The 15,723-nt window shown below is 33.3% G+C and overlaps 2 protein-coding genes across 6 annotated transcripts; both read right to left on the reverse strand.

The window, feature by feature from the left end:
• Positions 1–582: 582 nt before the first annotated feature.
• LOC111393594 lies at positions 583–4,605 on the reverse strand. The gene is made up of 2 exons (XM_023019200.1): positions 3,074–4,605; positions 583–1,391 (listed from the first exon to the last, which is right to left on the reverse strand). The coding sequence occupies exons 1-2, from the start codon at positions 4,539–4,541 to the stop codon at positions 1,339–1,341; spliced, it is 1,521 nt and encodes a 506-aa protein (XP_022874968.1). The 5' UTR covers positions 4,542–4,605; the 3' UTR covers positions 583–1,338.
• A 986-nt stretch (positions 4,606–5,591) lies between these two features.
• Positions 5,592–14,197, reverse strand: LOC111393595 (PTI1-like tyrosine-protein kinase 3). Of its 5 annotated transcripts, none has more exons than XR_002702450.1 (8): positions 13,621–13,850; positions 12,832–13,009; positions 10,180–10,433; positions 9,933–10,059; positions 9,582–9,855; positions 6,713–6,845; positions 6,244–6,572; positions 5,592–6,138 (listed from the first exon to the last, which is right to left on the reverse strand). XR_002702450.1 is itself a non-coding variant. In XM_023019205.1 (8 exons), exons 2-8 carry the CDS (start codon positions 12,923–12,925, stop codon positions 5,875–5,877), a joined length of 1,083 nt encoding a protein of 360 aa, XP_022874973.1. In that variant the 5' UTR covers positions 12,926–13,009; positions 13,900–14,197; the 3' UTR covers positions 5,592–5,874. The 5 variants fall into 5 exon arrangements, 4 of the variants coding, with proteins under 4 accessions (XP_022874973.1, XP_022874971.1, XP_022874970.1 ...); XM_023019205.1 differs by lacking the exon at positions 13,621–13,850 and adding an exon at positions 13,900–14,197 and having other exon boundaries at positions 5,592–5,994; positions 6,486–6,572; positions 12,838–13,009; XM_023019203.1 differs by lacking the exon at positions 13,621–13,850 and adding an exon at positions 13,900–14,197 and having other exon boundaries at positions 5,592–5,994; positions 6,486–6,572.
• Positions 14,198–15,723: the final 1,526 nt, after the last annotated feature.

Here is a 15,723-nt window from a genome sequence, read left to right on the forward strand (position 1 = left end):
CCAAAATAAAATAAGGAAACAAAATTTCTTCTCAGAATTGAACCATACATGTGCATAATTCATTTGGTGCGTACACACGGTACATGTGATTTGATCTCTGGAGGGAACTTTCAAGCCATGCTTAAGCAAGGAACAATTTTTTTATCGCATTTTCTCACATGTATTTTGATCATTTTCAACAAATTCCCATGCCATTGACTTATCTTCAATTCCATTTGACCATTAGTATTCTTGAATCATCGTTTTGCAATCCGACTCAACTTTTGAAGTATTGCATTTTAATCCCCAATCTTTGTATTTGATTCGATCGAGCTATTTTTTCTTATAATATTGTTCCTTTATCTTTCAATTGTATCCAATTAAATTCTTGGCATCTTTGATTTTTATTTCATCACCCGTCTCATCTATGGATTGTTTACAATTTAATCCTCGACTTTTGGGTTGCGCCATTTTTCACTATTTTTGCATTCTTTTTTCTAATTCTCATCAAACATCAAAGTTCTACTTATTTGACAATATATAACACGAATTAGGCTATATTTCATCACAAAAACTACAAAATATCATTATTTAGAGCCTCGAATAACTGTATTTGGAACCAAGTTATCCAATAGCAAAAGCTAACATGAACAAAAATGAAAATTATATGTGCACACAAAAATCTTGATCAGTGAAAATGATACCTTACATGCCAAAGATATTCTAGTCCATCTTGTGGAGACCCTGAATCAAATTCGGGTTCTCCTGTAACCAAAGAGGCAGGCTTTTGTATGCTACTGTAATCTTCATCAGCGGCGTCATCTTCACTGCACTCTCCTTCCACAACTTAGCAGTCAACTACATCACTACCAGGAAAACACGAGGCAGTATCTCTAGTATTCACATTTTTAAAGTGACTCTCTGCAAATTCAAGACTGCCTTTCACCTGAAAGGTGTGGACAAATTTAGTAAACATCCGTCATCTACAACGTAGAAGTTATTCATCCATCAATAACACAAAGGAGAAGAAAAATAATTCAAACAAGACATTTATCTAAGATTTTTAAAAGAAAAACCTTTATACAATCAACAGATGTCTACAACATTCCAATAAACAAATTCTACCAGACTTTATTGTTCGATTTGCAATTGCAGGCAAATTCACATACATTTACACCTAGAATGTGCCATCATATACTCATTTCAAAAGAAATGCATAGCACATTCAATGATTCAGAACAATCATATGAACTATTTGAGCTTCCCTGTAAAATTCAGCAACTATTCTAACTCTAGTGCAAAAATCTAGAGATAGATTTTGGAGCAAAAATGTTCTTTGCATCTCCTAGAAGCCATTCTTCAGCGCACAGAGACTTTCAGATGGTTTCCTTCTCTCTTTGCCGCAACCGCACCTGTGTCAACGAAAATAATCCCATCAAATTGACACAATAAGAACTAAATATCTATGAGGCATAAATAGAAAGGCAATAAAATTAAAAAACATAAAAATGCCAATATGTAATTAAGTATACTGTTTAAAATATTTTTAAAAGGTTTTCATTTTTACCAAGACAAATTTTCCCGCCTCAAGGACCCTTCCCTCAACTTAAAAACAATCAAGCAGAAGAAAAAAGGCTAAAGAAAATTCACTAGACACCAGGCCCCGATAAACTGGACATTGGAAACACACGAGGAAGGCAATGGGAAAACTAGATTAGATAAAGTAGATAGAGAACAATAAGGGTGAAATAAAATCTAGAAAAGCTAAAGTATGACAAGAACAACAAGTACAAAAAAAGATAAAGAGTTTAGCCTTTTTCCCAAACAATAAGAATTTTTCAATCCCAGTTATAACCAGAGACTCAAACTGACCATAAATCAGAATAAAGGTCGGAGATGAAAAGAAAAGAAGAAATGACGGACGAAGAAAAACACAAAAGGAAAAAGGCAAAAACATTTTAAGAAGAATAAAGAACGAGAATTCCATGGGGTGAGGGGATTTAGATTACTGGGCAACCACTGTTGAAATCCAAGACAAAAGAGTAACATGGAAATAGCTAAAGAAAAACTCATAACCCTTATCTGGAAACAAGTCTCAGGCATAGTGAAAATAGTCAAATCAAATAGTCACGAGCACATTTTGATGAAATGAAAAAGGCTGAAATTTTTTAATTTAATTTTTGTAATTGCAGAGTTGGAAAATCATGTAGTCAAAACAATGGATATCAAAATTGTTGGAGAAAATCAGAAATGAAGATTACAAGCATACTTCCATTTGCTTATTTATCATGTTAAAATAAAACAGACGAGGCGAAGAAAGAAAGTTTCAAAACACTCATAATTAGTGTTTAACTCTTCCAGTTTTATGTATATGAAAATGTTTCTAAAAATATTCATTTTTTGTTGTAATAATCAAAATGATCGATTTCTTCTTTTTTTGTTTCTTTCTTCTTCTATTTGTTTACTAAATTCACAAATATGAGTCAATGGGTAAAGAAAGATGCTACTTTTTTCTTGATGGAGAGCAAGAACACAATGGGAATCATCTTAACACCACAAAAATTCAATATCACTCCTTGTAATTCAGCTCAAAATCATTGATTACTCAAATAAAAATTGACTAGTTAAAGATAAGAATTTCTCTCAGTCCTTTCCAGTTCCCTCGAAACCCAAAGTAAATAGACTGTATAATAAAAGAACAGAATAACACGTGAATAATTATTGACACACATTTCGCCAAGAGCAGTGTTAAATTCAGATTAACTCAGACAACTACATAATGGAATTTCAAAGTATTTTCCATATCTTCGTCCCTTAAATTTCACCTCATTGATCATCTGTAACACACTCTGAAATCATGTCAGTTCATTGCCACCACATAGGATTAAAAGAAAAGATACTACTGAAAACAAGAAAAAGACAAGTTTAAAAGACAATCTGTAGAACACAAATGAAGAAGCGCAAATCACAAGCAATAATAATCATAACAATATGCTCAAGATCAGAGCACAAAAATTTGGCAAAATCTCGAAAACACACAAAAATTTGACTTGTAGCCTAACAGATAGCTGAAAGAAATGACGAAACTGCTCACCCAAGTATCTAGGGGGCACGGAAACTCTCAAGAACTGGGTCCTAGCATTGTGTTTCTGATGATGAGACAGTTCATCATACTCCTTTGCCACCAAAGGACCAAGCCCACAGTAGATTTCAATCCACTTTTTCTTCTGGGCTTCCAATCCCACAAATCTCAAAGCCTCGATCTTCTTCCTCGAATACACCAGTCTTTTCTTCCCTTTATTCCCAATGTAGCCATAATCTTGGGATTGGGTTCCTGAAGTTTCCACCTTTTCTGCAGCTTTCGAGCTCCTTTTCGTTGGCCTTTTCTCCTTTGTCCCCTGAGTTTTTTGGCGCTTCCCATTATTAAATGTCCCATATCCGAGACGGGGTGACTCGATGAGTGCTGTCTCATCAATCACTTGAATCTTCAAAGCACATTTTACTGATTCGAATTTCTCTTGTTTCTTCACAGTTCTTGAACCATCATCAGAAAACTTATCCTCTTTTTTCCTCGTAGTTCTTGAATCAATTGAATCATCAGCAAACTTATATTTTTGTTTATTCACAGTTCCTGAACATATTGCATCAGAAAAATTCCCTTCTAGTTTCATCACAGATTTTGAATCAACGTTGTCATCAGCAAACTTCCTTTCTCGTTTCTTCACAGTACTTGAATAAATTGCATAATCAGAAAAAATCTTTTCTTGTTTCGTCACAGTTCTTGAATCAATATCATCTCGAGAAAAATTATCTTCTTGTTTCTTCACAGTACTTGAGACAATAGCATCATCAGCAAAATGCCCTTCTGGTTTCGTCACAGTTCTTGAATCGATTCCATCATCAGCAAAATTATCTTTTTGTTTCTTCACAGTACTTGAATCAATTGCATAATCAGCAAAAAATCCTTCTTGTTTCTTCGCGGTACTTGAATCAATTGCATCATCAGCAAAACTCCCTTGTTGTTTTGTCACGGTTCTTAAATCAATTCCATCATCAACAAAATTCCCTTCTTGTTTCGTCAAAATTCTTAAATCAATTCCATCATCAACAAAATTCCTTTCTTGCTTCGTCCCAGTTCTTGAATAAACTGAATCGTCAGCAAACTTCTCCTCGCGATTCTTTTCATTTCTTGAATCAATCGCATCATCAGGAAACTTCACCACACAAGAAGAAGGTGGTTCTTCAATTTCAGGGACAACCATATCAGTACCGACCAAGGTAGCGTCATATACAACATTACCAGAGGGTGAATCTTGAATGACTGCAGTTTTCAGGGTCTCCGTATCCAACTCTGAATCTTGTTCATAACCAGAAAAGCAACACTCCAGCTTCTTTAACATTAAAACACCTCTACTTTGGTTGTCATTTGTATCATCATGAAGGGCTTCTTCAATTTCTCCTTCGTTAGGCGAGTGTAGTTTCGGGGAAGAGAGAAATTTGTGGGATTGAGTTGGAGAAGTAGTCATTTTGAGGGCCTCGGCAGAATGCAAAGTCTCAGCCATGAAAGAATAGTGTACTGATTTCACATTTGAGAGAGAGGAGAGGAGAAGAGAAAAGAATAGAATAGAGAGAACTTTCACTGTTAAGAGGTTTATATTTATATTTACAACGAATAGATTGATAAGAGGGTTTATGTTTGGGTTAATTCCAATGAAAGTCCTTAAACTTTTACAATACTTGCAATTAGGTCAGAACTTCAATTTGATGTAACTATGTTTTTCAAGTCACCATACTTAAAATTTACGAATAATCAATTCGCCCCATTTTTGGTTCACTATGAACGAGCCTACCGCTATTAAGTATCCTTAAAAATAATGGATGTAATAACATGTCAAACCATTTCCCACACCAACTCATCTAAAATCATAATGGATGTCACAAAATTTAGCAATTATAATTTATGAATAAGCAGGTACATTAGTTGTTCCGTTTTGAGAGAAAATATTCAGAGTTTTCCATGCAATTTAACGATCATAGCACCAATATGTCATTACGTAGATATGTTAAAAGTCGTGATGAATTAATTGAAATGCTTTCTATTAATATTGTTAATATCTCTAAAAAGCACGCCACTCGTTCATAAGTATAAGCACCATTATCTCAAAGCAATGAAACTAATTTACAATTAAAAAAAGGTTAATTTAAAATAAAAATTAAAAATATAAAAAAAATCATCAAAAATTTAGAAAGTTTATACTCTTCCCTTTTTCTTTTTTTCTTTTTTTTTTCTTTTTTTTTTTTTAAATCACTTCATGTAAAACAATAGACACAATTATTAAAATAAATGTATTTGCATGCTTATCAATTTAGAGAGAGATTCCAATTATTGAATCTCTATTAAAATAGTTCTTGATTTCTATGAATAATTTTAAGTGAACATGTGTGGATTATTCCAAACTTGGAGCTTCGAGATTTTTGCTAATATTATCTTCAGGTGTCCTTCGTTTGAATGGTTAGTATGAAGTTTTGAGTACTCAAAACTTTCCATTCCCCTTTGAAGTTGAAATAATCCAACTTATGAACATGAGGACAAATCATAATAAAGCACAATAAAAGCTCAAATCCAGAATTATATAAAAACTGAGAAGCATATGGATTCTTTAATACATTCTCAATCCCATTGCCCAATCACAATTTTAAAGACATCACCAACATACTTGAAATAGGCAAAAAACTTGAGGGAACCATAGCAATCAATCCTACATGTTTCAAGTTCGGGAAAAAAAATGAAAAAATATATATTTATGGAGCGGCGAAAGAAATTCACACAGAAATGAACCCAAATTATGGCAGAAGTAGCAGAATTTCAAACACGGAGCAACTGATTTTCTCGCTCTACATCTCAGGAGCCGGGGCAGTTGACTTCAACAGTGGCTGCAAAGCCTTGACAACAATGCTCATATTTGGTCGAAACTCAGCTTCATACTGTACACACAGTGCTGCAACAGCTGCCAGCTGAATAATTGGATGCACGGTTGCATAATTAGAAAGGTGAACTTTTCTTTTCCTATTTATAAGTGCATGAATTGGGTACATGTACTAGCTGAAAAAATTGACTACTGGCACCTGATTTCCCGAATAGCAAGTTGTTCCCTAACCCTAAAATTTGATTTAAGTTCAGCATTAGATTGTATTTGTACAATTAGTTACCATTGACGAAATTAGATGTCCAAATCTATTAAAAAACTGTCACATCATACTCACATGTCGAACTTTGCGAAGTTAAATTCTGTTTCTCAACTTGGCCTTGTGACAATAAATTTGAAGGGATTCTTTTGAGGGGGATGTGACGGCTCAAATGAAGAGTAATACGGTTTCTGGCATTGGGGATGGATCGTGCAACTATAATAAAAGGTTGAGAATCAACTTGCTATTCCGGCAATAAATTTGAGAACGATGGTGCAATTTTGCCTTGTTATTTGAAGAGAGAGAGAGAGAGACAGGACCTTAGCAACTCCTTTCGGAGGATACTCTCCCTTGAGTTTTGGATCAACACATTGTTTAACTTTGTCCTCACTCAGTCTTGGAGTGGCCTAAAAGAAGTATAACAGATGCGGTAAACTACATGTACTACGGTGATTATCATGAATCGAACAATAGAAGAAAAGAAGGGGGAAAACTGAGATTTTGTAACATGAAAAATGATAAGAACAGGCAAACGTAAAAGGCTTACCCAGGTAACAAGGCTCTGCTGCCCACGAGGCATGGTATGATCAACAGGTTTCCTTCCAGTTAGAAGCTCAAGCAAAACCACCCCAAAACTATACACGTCACTCTTCTGTGTCAACTGTCCTGTCATTGCATATCTGCAATATATTTGCGAACAGAAATTAGTCAGGATACATACTTTTAAAAATGAACAGATCGACCTATTCCTATGTGGGCATTGAACTATATACATTAGCTGGGGATGCAGTCCTCGAATAGAGAAGCTAGGAGATAACTGAGGACAACTTACATCGGCAGAAGCAAGTTCAAAAATTCAGCTCAACATTGATATGTTCTTGGTTCAGCCAATATGTAAATTGGGTTGATAGTTGGGCCAATGAAAATATTTTAGAAATATAATTTTAATATTCTAATGCATTAGCAAGAAACCATTGAAGAACTAAACTAAAAATTGTATTTAAGTCATAATTCAACACTACATGAATCAAATGAAAATATAGAAAGAAAATTTAAAGATATCAGTAAGACAAATTATGAAGTAGTGACGCACTTAGTTTCATCTCATAAGTCAGTATTTAAGTTATTTCATTATATAAGCAACAATTTCTTTTTTTAATTTTGCTAGCTAAATTACAATAGCTCCTCTCAGTTATAATGCCAATGCCATTTCAATTGGATATAAGCGAGTTTTTAAGGTGAGATATATTTTCCAGGTTGGATTTTTTACATCAGATAAGATTCTTTTAGGCCTCTTAGGTTTTGCTCAAAGTCGCTAAAATTTAAAGAAGTTGATCAAGTCAAATGGGTCAAAGCGATCGATTGACTAAGCAGTCTTTTCAGCTACATGGTCTGGTTCTCCTGGTCTGGATGCTCAGCAGAGTTTTAGAACTATGAAATTCTTCACCACCCACAGCTTAATCATAGGTTCATAGACTTCTTTAAGTGAAAATATTCAAATCGTTCTTCCACTTGGATCAGAAGGTCAATTAGCTCTCTAGAAAACTCTCTACAATACTAAAATCCAACTGGATTTCCCTATCCTGTCGCGAAATACAAAACAAAATTTTTTTAACAAACTGAATAATCAAGCAACTCTAAGAGCTCATAGCCCACTTAATATTACAGCGAAACGTTGGACAATATTAAACAACTTATTAGGCACTATCAATTGCTGCAGACTAGCCATGTCCAGACAATATTAAAATGACCAAAGTGCCTTTAACTTGAAAGCATAACCCATCCAACATAATAAATTCAAGTAGCCTACTTAAAATAACTAATCCGATATAATAATATTCAACCAGCTTACTCAACATAAACAAGCATAACAATCCAGTATAAACTTCATTTGATCTGCTCCAAATCCAAATACATGTGATACCTAATTATCACTTTATTGTGTAAACATCCACATCATATAAATACTATTGAAGACAAGATTTAAATAATATACATATGGCCCTCTCTAAGAGCTCAAGCTTTTAGATCAAACGCTTCAACATTATGGGGGCATTTGTTTCCCATTTTTATAAGAATTGGAATGAAAAATATAGCCGTTATGACTCCCACACGAGATAGAAATTCAAATTTGGTGGCTTAATGTGATGGATAACGGTCATATTTTTCATTTTAATAAGGAAATAATGGGAAACAAACAGGGGCTATATAAAAGCAAGCCAGAGGTAGTTAAATCTCACCGAAAATCACACGTGTCAGGATTTGATGGGAAAATAATGAACCCCACTACACATGAAGGTGCATGTTGAAGTGGTTCAACAAGCACATTCCTTGTTGACATTTCAGCCTAAGGCAGGATGTTGAATGCAATAATAAAGTAATTCCTCATAATAAGAAACTTCTTTTTTCACAAAGAAACATATTTCTGAGTAGTAAACTAAGACTATGATATCAGTCTGGCTGCATAAATTCCATGGCTAACATACTAGTGATGCTTCTCATTGTGCCAAGAAACACTAAAATCTAGGTGTGAGAAAACACAAAAATATTCAGTGGTCACTAGAAGATTGCATGTGCTATATTGTTGATGTGGCAGAACACCTGTATAAATGTTTCGAACAAGTCATTATTGGACTCTTTGCATTAAAGATTAGCAATAATTCTAGATGAGAATAATAATAATAATAATAATAATAATAATAATAATAATAATAATAATAATAATAAAATAAATAAATAAAGCAATGCATTTAGAGATTAATATGAGGTGGCTTGTGAACATTGTAGGCCATCTGAATAGTTCATATCAGAAAGCAGTTCACACTAATATTAGAAAAACTCTTTAGCATCCTCAATGAATTGTCTTAAGGCTAATATGATTTAATATCATGATTGTGCAGTCAAATTCTCTTCAAACGTGTGGAGGCATGAGATATTTCTTCAGTATCTAAACTTGAAATGAAGAATTCAGTATCTTAATTTGAAATTAAGAATCGAGATCTCATGTATTTGTTAATATATACCATGTTCAAGTTCAAACATACTATGCACACATAGATACAATAAATTTTTCGATCGGTTCCACTGTAAACAAAATTGCAATATTTGGTCATGCTTTTCCCTGCATCAGACATATACACTCCTCGAATGTTCCATCCTATCAATGAACTTTGGAAGTCAAGTTGCATATTTTGGAAATGCAAAGGATGAGCATTACATTTTTAATTAAAGCTGAAAGAAACTATATTTGATGGATTATAAACTTTAGCAGTAAACATAAAATGTGACTACACTGAGACAGCTAGAATATAAACAGAGTCAGCAAAAAGCACAAGATACACGGTCCAAAGAAGAAGATAGAAAAATTGACTACAGAGGAATATTCAAATAATGAAAGGTGAGTAAAGAGTCATTACTCTGGTGCATGATAACCAAATGTTCCGAGAACACGAGTAGAATGAAGGCGAGCAGCCATGTCAGGAGCCTGATTTGATAGGTTAAAATCCGCAATTTTGGCTTTATAGTCTTCAAATAGAAGCACATTGCTGGATCTTATATCTCTGTGAATTATAGAAGGCTGAACCTTCTCGTGCAAATATTCGAGTCCCCTTGCAGCATCAACAGCAATTTTTACACGTTGTATCCAATCAAGTACAGGGCCCGGTTGTGCCCCTTGTACTCCTTTCCTTCCTATTATTGCAATACAATTAGATAACCTCTTTATGGTGCCTAAAATTTGCTAGGAACCTAATTAGCAGACTACATACCATGCAAAATGTCATGTAGAGATCCCATGGTCGCAAACGCATATGCTAAGACACGAAGATTGCCATCTACACAATAACCAAGCAACTCAACAAGATTTTCATTCTTCAGCCTTGACACCATTGACACCTTAATAAAAAATTTAAAAAGGTTACATTTCACATATCAGTGCACAACACACAAAATCAAAATGAGATTTACAATTTAAGAGACTAAAATATTTGAAACCACAAAAAACTATCAACATACCTGAGTTAAAAACTCGACGTTTGAATCAGGTTCAGATGACACATCAAGTTTCTTAACAGCAACCTCTTTTCCATTACTCAACTGTGCAAGGTATACTCTTCCATAAGATCCTTCGCCAATTAATGCACTAGATCCAAAATTGTCAGTTTTTTCTTTCAGTTCATCAAGAGACAATGCAGGCACTTGAATAGGAGGTACTGTCTTTTGAACTTCAGTCTTCAAAGGAGCTGAAGCCTTAGACGCTCTTTGATGCCCTAGATTGTAAATCCATATATAAATGAAGTGAATAAAATCAAAAAATAAAATTTGTTATGAACCTCAATGGAATTAGATGCTATATAAATCTTTGTGATAAAGTTAATAATTTAGAAAATAAGCATTATCACAAGCAAAAGGTATACACGATATGAAAGAAAATAAAAATCAAATACATTATGCTCAAGAAATATTAAGTGCCAACAAACCAGCTATACAAAACTCATTATTACAAGACAGAGAAGACACATTCAAGAAGGCAACATATTCCTAGTAAATATATGATGAATGCCGAATTCACTACTCTCTCATACCCATGTACTATAAGCCTTCAAACGTGACCATTTTCTTAGTAACTTGTCCACAATTTGGCAAATGTCACCTCAAATTATCCCCTTGTCTGGCAACAATTTCTACAAGATTAAAAGCAATCTTTTTACCGTTGCAAAGTGCAGGTTGGTCCCAGTGTGAGAATTTATCTGAGAAGGAAGTCAAAAAAAGGCAACAGCAGTGGGCCCATTTTGCATTGGCAACGGTCAAATAATGAATTAAAATCTGGATGAAAATTTCTCTCAAACAGGCACTATGTAAGAAAGTATAGAAGACCTAAGTAATCTCTTAATATGTTACAGAGCAAGCAGAAAGTTCCACAATCAAGTCCAGCTAGCTTGAATATGAGGGCACACAGTGAATAAAATAAAAAATCAAAATGCACTACTAGCAGGCAACTTGAGGTTTGAAATTAGGTATTTGTTTAAGCAAAAGAATTGCATCCATTTTCAATATTATTAAATTTGAAAGAACAGTTGAAATATATTGGAAGTTTCTTCAAAAAGGTAGGGATTGAGCTAATTTATTTTGTCTTGTACAAGCTTTATGGTTGATGTGTCACTGCTTGTTGACAAAAGATGCACATAGTGATGGAACAACATTACAGCACAAGATGAAAAAGTAATTCTTGTGTAGTGCCCAGATTTGATGAAGAAAGAATATAGTAATAGAAGGAATGAGATACAAAGATAGAAAATAAGGGTAGCCAATTACACAAGTTAACAGAAGCAATCTAATCAAATCATGTCGTACATAAGTTAACATTGACAAATAAAGTAGCCGGCAGCATAGCATATAAATTATGTCCAAAATGCATGAATATTCTTCATCTTCAGAGAATATTCCATATCATCATTATATTCCACAATCACTCATACACAGTTTGTATGTGTTAGTTCACACAATATTAGTATTTCGTATCCTAATTATTGTCATTTTGCATGACTGAATATCCATCAAGTGTTACAACTATCTTAAGTCCCGATAGTTCTTAAAAGAAAGATCATTATAATTTATCTAATTGATTCGTTTGAACAACAAAGCTATGATTAATAACAGCTTAAGAAATAACAAGTTCTTATACAATAACCATGCTATAATCAAGACTAGCAATGCCTCAAAAAAATAAAATATATATATATATATAAAATAAATAATTAATGCACATAAAAAGAACATTAATGGCAGAAACGATTACTGGAAAATTTTATTTATACTTCAATTTGAGAGTAGTTTTTGAAGGTAGGGAAAAAATGACATGTAAATCGTACTACATCTTTCTACATTTCATTTATATAAATGTGCAAGCATTTATGTAGTTTTTCAAGGAAAATGAAAACTATATATATATATATATATATACACATACTAAGAAGCTATAAACCATAGGAACAACAATAAATTGCATATCATTGATGCAGATACAAAGCCGTACTAAGCATGCATTCTAGTTCTTCCTTTATTTCCTTTCACCATGTGGTCAAGGGAAGTACAGTATGCACAAAAAGCACCAAACGATGTCGGTATGTAACCCATACATGAATGATATTATATATAACATTCTGTCCATTTCATCAGAGCTTACACCATTTCATCCAGAATACACCAAATAAAAATAGCAACAGATGGCAGAACTTGAATTCCACCATATCTATCCACTTCAATAACCACTCTGACTTGGCACAAAATGTCAGTGATAATCCATGCCTAATCAAGATGCTTGATGCATTTCTTATTTTAAACCAAACTCAGTTTCTTTGAACTAATCAGAGGAAGGACAGAACAAACATAGCCACAACAGATACTTCAGTATTTTACAGAGATGAGTAGTGGTAATTGGTAGAAAACTCCAAACACCAAACTCCAAAGCTTATTTCCCTCCAAAAAAAAGCTAAACTGAAACATCCATACATAATTACATGAAATAATTTGTCCCTTGGATCTAAAAAAGTATTTATTACTATAATGACACTAATGAGAAATTGAACAAGATTAAAACAGTAAATAACATAATGTAACTTATGTTTTATTAGCACCTATATAAGCCTGAAAACAACAAGAACATACCATCACCATGATTTCTGGGGCTCTTAAGGACCTCATTGTCATTTGATGGGTAAGACTCCTCAGCTTGACAGGTACAACACAGCCACCTACGCATCCTTGTTCTTTTTCTCAGATAAAGATCATCTTTGGAGGTATGTTTCTCCAGGGGTACAAAGTAAACAGGAGGAGGAGCATGTGACTGCACCATATCAGTTAAACATGTAAATAGCAAACACCAAAAACAACATTCAGGGTGAATGCACTATCTGCATTAACCATAATGTTCACATGAACACCCTCCCACTCACCTCCAGAAGCCAAAAACATGAGACAGATAAACAAGAAATCAACACAAATACACATGTAACACCAGAACTACGTTAAGAATATCAGATAATTAATCAAAAAATAGAAAAGAACTCTGTAAGCAACCATCCTGCAGAAAGTGTCAAAAGGACTAAGCTTATTCCATCCAATTATCTCAAGCGCTCAATATAAACCCTTAATAAATAACAGAGCCAACTTAATTTATGAAAGCTAGAAGCTCCAATTATCTTAACTACTGGTATCCAAAGCCAGCCTCCGAAAATTCAAGATTTTGGCACACAAAAATTGTCCCTAGTATCATAATTTCGTGAAATCATACAGTCATATGCAATTTATGGATAATTTCAGATTAGACCATAAACATAGGATGATCAAAAGAACTGTAAAATAAACCATTGCATTAAATTATTTCGCAAACAAAAGATAAAAAGGGAAAAATTCCAATTCAGAACAACAATTAACAATCTTAATCAGCAATCTCACCGCATAACCACGCCTATTGATATAATTGTCGTCCATCACCAACAACCAAAAGTTGAAATTGAACGACAAAAATAAAGCCCACAAACTGAATAATAAAAAAAACTTATATAGACAAAGATGGATCCAAGAAAGAGAAAAACAAATGTTAACAAGATATAACAGACAACAATAGAGAGAGAGAAATGGAAGCGTGAAAAATCGTATTATGCAAAAGCTAAAAATCATAACAACCCCACAACACCAACCGAAATTTATGGGTATCTTTGATTTTTCCTTTACCTGCTTTATTCAGTGCCTTATTTGCGTGCGTATCGTTCTCTGTGTCTATTGTAGATCAAAGCTAATAAAATACAGGTGGGTTTTGTTCTTTTGTTTTATACACGCAAATTTATTCAACAAGGGATCGAAAAAAGGAGGGTTGATGGAAAGACAGATAAGCGGACAGACAAGCAAATGCAAAATAAATAAACGAACGAATGAAGAAAGTGAGATTTTTCCCTATTCTGTTGTGCAGTGTGCTGCTCATCATTTGCAGTGGGAATAAATCAGACATATTTCTTGACCTCTATTTGTTGGATTTTGCAATTTGTAAATAAAAATGGGATATAAATGATTAATGAAAATAATAATGTGAGAGAAAGAGTAAGGCCCTGTTCTCTTTACCGTTTTCGGGCCGTTTTTTGTTTTCGATTTTTCAAAACGGTGAAAACGTGTTCTCTTTCCCGTTTTCGAAAATGAATTTTCGAAAACGAAAAAAAAATTTGTGAAGAAAACACAAAACGACTTTTTTGTCGTTTTGGGCGTTTTCAGTGTAAAACTTGAAAAAACTGAAAACGCGGGAAACACCGTTTTCAGTGTAAATTTTTTTTTTTTTTTTTTTTGGGGGATTTTTGGGGGTTTTTCAAAATTTCAAAAAAAAAAATTCCATTTTTTTTTGTTTTGAGAAATTAACAAAAAGAACGCATTTTCAACAATTTCAAAACAAACACTCAAAACACAAAACTCAAAATGAATTTAAAACTCAAAACACAAAACTGAAACACAAAGAGAACACCCCCTAAATGAAAAAGTTGATTATATCTTATATTAACTATATTTTAAACTGACGAATGATATCATTTTATAATCCCTTAGCTAAATCTTGATGTACAAGGTTTTCTTTATTATTCTTCTTTCCTTTTCTTTTTAGTTATCAGTGTCTATAAAATTTATTAAAGACAACACGACAAACACGATAAAATTATTGTTAGGTCGAATACTTATGTAATCAATGACATTGAAATCGGTCTAAACCAGTTAGTTCGATTGGTAAAATCGAGTAATAGGCCCGAAGCCTGGTCAATCAAGATTTTTTAAGTGTCCCAAAACTCGTCGATTCGACCGCATATATGAAAATCGTTGAACTCCTACGTCACCAATTTAAATTTATGAAAGCTGTCAAAAAAATCCATCTTTTAATTATTGCATTTTTATATGTTTAATTTTTTATTTTTTTTTTAAATTACCAGTCAATTCCAATTTGACTATTTGATCCTAACTCTTTCCTTTTTCAGTACGATACTCGGACCGATTTTTATGACATTGGGTGTAGTACTTGGAATTCTTCTATACGGTTTACATGTAAAGTTTGAGAATTAAGGGCAAAATCGATATTCTTTGAATTGTTTGGTGACCAAATCTAAATTTTAAAAATAAGTTTTCACGATATCGTAACAGACTTGATTGTAGGCATTTTTTTTATTTTTGGGAAAAGTTTAAGGACCAAATTATAATTTAGAAATAGTTACAGGCTTATAATTACCGACTTTAATTGTTACTCCGAGGATGATTATAAGATAATATCGAGATTCAGAGGCATTGTCGCAGATTTGTGAAGTTCGAGAACTAATTGAAATTTTTTACAAACTTCAGGGACTAGAGTTATATTCTAAGCGTGTAACCACTGGGAATTTCAGAATCTGTTTGAGATAGTTCCAAAAAAATGAAATTTTTGAATATTAAATTCTGAAATATAATTGCAGAAAAACATAAAGATTTCAATAATATTACATTCCATATTTCTCAATCATGAAAAGCACACAAAAGGCTAATCTAAACTCAATG

The sequence above is a fragment of the Olea europaea genome, chromosome 4, assembly GCF_002742605.1.
Source record: "Olea europaea var. sylvestris chromosome 4, O_europaea_v1, whole genome shotgun sequence".
Classification (NCBI taxonomy): domain Eukaryota; kingdom Viridiplantae; phylum Streptophyta; class Magnoliopsida; order Lamiales; family Oleaceae; genus Olea; species Olea europaea.

What these genes read in the sequence shown, in the direction of transcription:
- LOC111393594 (XM_023019200.1), bottom strand. Translation starts at nt 4,541, where the DNA reads ATGGCTGAGACTTTGCATTCTGCCGAGGCCCTCAAAATGACTACTTCT. An exon ending in CGTGCCCCCTAGATACTTGG is followed by an intron (nt 1,392 to 3,073) that starts GTGAGCAGTTTC and finishes TCGTTGACACAG; the next exon opens with GTGCGGTTGCGGCAAAGAGA.
- LOC111393595 (XM_023019201.1), bottom strand. Translation starts at nt 13,845, where the DNA reads ATGATTTTTAGCTTTTGCATAATACGATTTTTCACGCTTCCATTTCTC. An exon ending in ACGTCGAGTTTTTAACTCAG is followed by an intron (nt 10,060 to 10,179) that starts GTATGTTGATAG and finishes TTTTTTATTAAG; the next exon opens with GTGTCAATGGTGTCAAGGCT. An exon ending in CTCCGAAAGGAGTTGCTAAG is followed by an intron (nt 5,995 to 6,485) that starts GTCCTGTCTCTC and finishes CCAATTATTCAG; the next exon opens with CTGGCAGCTGTTGCAGCACT.